The sequence below is a fragment of the Austrofundulus limnaeus genome, unplaced genomic scaffold (genome assembly GCF_001266775.1).
Source record: "Austrofundulus limnaeus strain Quisiro unplaced genomic scaffold, Austrofundulus_limnaeus-1.0 Scaffold3, whole genome shotgun sequence".
NCBI lineage: Eukaryota > Metazoa > Chordata > Actinopteri > Cyprinodontiformes > Rivulidae > Austrofundulus > Austrofundulus limnaeus.
Genome location: NW_013952405.1, coordinates 5,952,503 through 5,955,170, shown reverse-complemented (window position 1 = coordinate 5,955,170; position 2,668 = coordinate 5,952,503). Strand labels below are relative to the sequence as shown.

Genomic DNA, 2,668 nt, shown 5'->3' with positions numbered 1-2,668 from the left:
CACACACACACACACACACTGCCCTCAATCTTTGAGTGAAAACATATAAAGGGTTGTATATAGAGTAAAACATAAAATAGAAACAAAAACAATATCAGATTGTATGTGTGTGAGTGTGTGAAGTATGTGTGTGAGTGTGTGAATTGAGAAGCACTGTAAAACACTTTTCAGGAACTATATTGTTATTATTTACTGTTGGTTGTCTAAAACAAAAACAACAAAAAGTACAAAATAAATGACTAAAATCCATTTAGTGTGCTTCACCTTATAATCTATATATTTTTTATTAAGGTAATAAATTTTATGGCAGCAACAATACAAAAATTTGATAAAGCCCATGTTTACAACCATGACAGTCTGTAAAACTCAGGAAATGTTGCTGGAGTTTTGGACAGAAATGTCTCATACTTGTGGGTTCTGGTTTTTCTTTGCCGTATTTTTCATTTCATGAAAAATGTTATCTGGAAGGGGGCATATGTTGTTCTAAAATCTGTAAGTACTTTTCTGCATCGATAGTTCATTTTCACACATGTAAGCTGCCCATRCCGGAGGCACCAATACACCCTCATAACATCAGAGAAGCAGGCTTTTGAACTGTGCGCCAACAACAAGCCGGATGGTTCTGCTCCTCTTCAGTATGGAGGTCATGACATCCACGGTTTCTAAAAATAATTTTCAATTTTGACTTGTGCAACCACAGAAAAGTTTTCCATTTTCCCTTAGTCCATTTTTAAATGAGCTTTGGCCCAGAGAAGACAAAGGTGCTTCTGGCTGGTGTTTACATATGACTTCTTTGTTATGCATTATTGATGTCATGGTGAACTGTGTTTACAGACAAGGATATGTGACAGTGTTTCTGAGTTCATGCAGTGTTGTCCAGAATAGAATGAAAAAATAAGCCGAAGCATTTTCCAGTTTTGAGCATAGTTGTGTTTCCATTTAGGCAAAAATACTACTTTAAGAAAGAACTGCCATGAAAGACAAATGGTGCAATATCCAGTCGTGTTTTGCAGATTGGAGTAATTATTGGCACAATGAGCTCATACTTGCAAAAACAACTAAAACAAACTACTAAAGGTTAAACACTGACTGTAAAGAAAACACCCAGACTCAGAGGACTAGAAAAGAAAAGGTGTTTTGTAACAAAACGAGCATCACAAACACATATTGCAGCAATTGGAAAGACATTTTCAAAAGAGGTCAATGTAAAAAACAGGCCAAAAATATGACTTGAAACACTTTTAGAGATTTGTTAATGTTGGAGGCAAACACTAAGAAGACTTCCAGCGCATATTTTCATAATTTTTATTTGTAAAGCACCGTTTAAATTAATAAAAAAATCAAGGATGACAATTTATTCTTATTTGCTTTATATGTGCAGCGTTGCAGTTCTCTGTAAAACAAATATTGAGACAAACACAACAACCCACTGAACAATACATTTTATTAATTTGCAATATGCAGTGAAATGCTGCAGACAAATATTTAATGTTCCTGTTGGGATTCTTGAGGGTGTTTTGGTTGCTTTAAGTCAACAGTTTGTGTCAACACCAAAGTTGCTCAACAGGTTTTACAGATAAATCTTAATCATGTGAGTTATTTGGATCCTTATATTGACATTAAACAATCTTACAACACGTTTGTTGTTAAAATGATTAAAAACAGCTCTTATTGGAAAACSATGTGGAGTAGATCCTGTTTTACACTTTTATAAGACATCTGAGGTGAGTTTATGAATCGTTACCATTAGATGGCGCTAAAATAAAATCTATACATAGACTTTTATTGCCAACATAATTATTTAAATTTTATATAGTTTTCTGCCACTTCCTGTCTTTAATGTGTGTTKTTGTTGATTCTGTGAGTTTATAGCTGAACTGAAATTTAAAAACAAAAGTTAAGGCTTCCTTTATCAAGTTGTAAAGTAAATTTCACAAGATGAATGGGAAGAGGTTTCTAAAAAAATAGCACAGATGACCACTAGGGGGCGCCATCTGCGCATGACTGTAAATACAATCAACGTGGAAGAAAAAAATAAAAAACGCGCGCGCGCGTGCGTTCTTGTTGTTGTTCCATCATTAGGACCTTTTCTGGAACAAATGAATGACCTTGCCGGGAGTACTGACCTCAGTGGGACCAGAACCCGGTCTAAATGAGACGCCACGTCCCTGGGAAAAAGGGTTGAGCTGTATAATAATTAATAGCCAGCAGTAAAGTTTAGGCTCGCGCGCAATAAATGGAAGTTAACGCAGTGTCCTCGTAGGGAGAGAGAGAGAGAGAGAGAGAGAGAGAGAGAGAGAGACGTCAGGATTGTAGAGCTGAGCTCAGACTGAGGGAATAGTGAAGGTTGGTCCTCATTTCCCAGTCTCCCCCGCGTCCCAGAGCTCAGCTGCCTTCTTCTTCCAGTCCGGACCGACCAACCGAGCCGCATCTGAAGCGTGTCGCGGCGKCTTCGCGAGGACGGAGGAGCCGGGCAGGACTGGAGCTCCACTGCGGTCATGTAGTGTCTTCACATGACATGGATATCCGATGGTGAGTCCCTCTCTGTCTGTCGGTCTCTCTGGGTCTTTGTGGCAGCTGCTGTGTGCACATTCATTGTTAATTTGCTGTCTGAACTGAAATGCAGTCAGAGGATCCAGCACGTCGGAATAAAAAAAAAAAAAAAAAA

General features: G+C 38.1%; 1 protein-coding gene across 2 annotated transcripts in view; it reads left to right on the top strand.

Moving 5' to 3' along the window:
- The first annotated feature begins 2,109 nt into the window (after positions 1-2,109).
- LOC106525241 (adenylate cyclase type 6) overlaps positions 2,110-2,668 on the top strand; it is a 44,854-nt gene continuing 44,295 nt past the window's right edge. For both annotated transcript variants that reach the window (XM_014019400.1, XM_014019409.1), the window contains exon 1: positions 2,110-2,532. In XM_014019400.1, the coding sequence (XP_013874854.1) occupies positions 2,519-2,532 (14 nt within the window). In that variant the 5' untranslated portion in view covers positions 2,110-2,518. The remainder of the gene's footprint in view (positions 2,533-2,668) is intronic.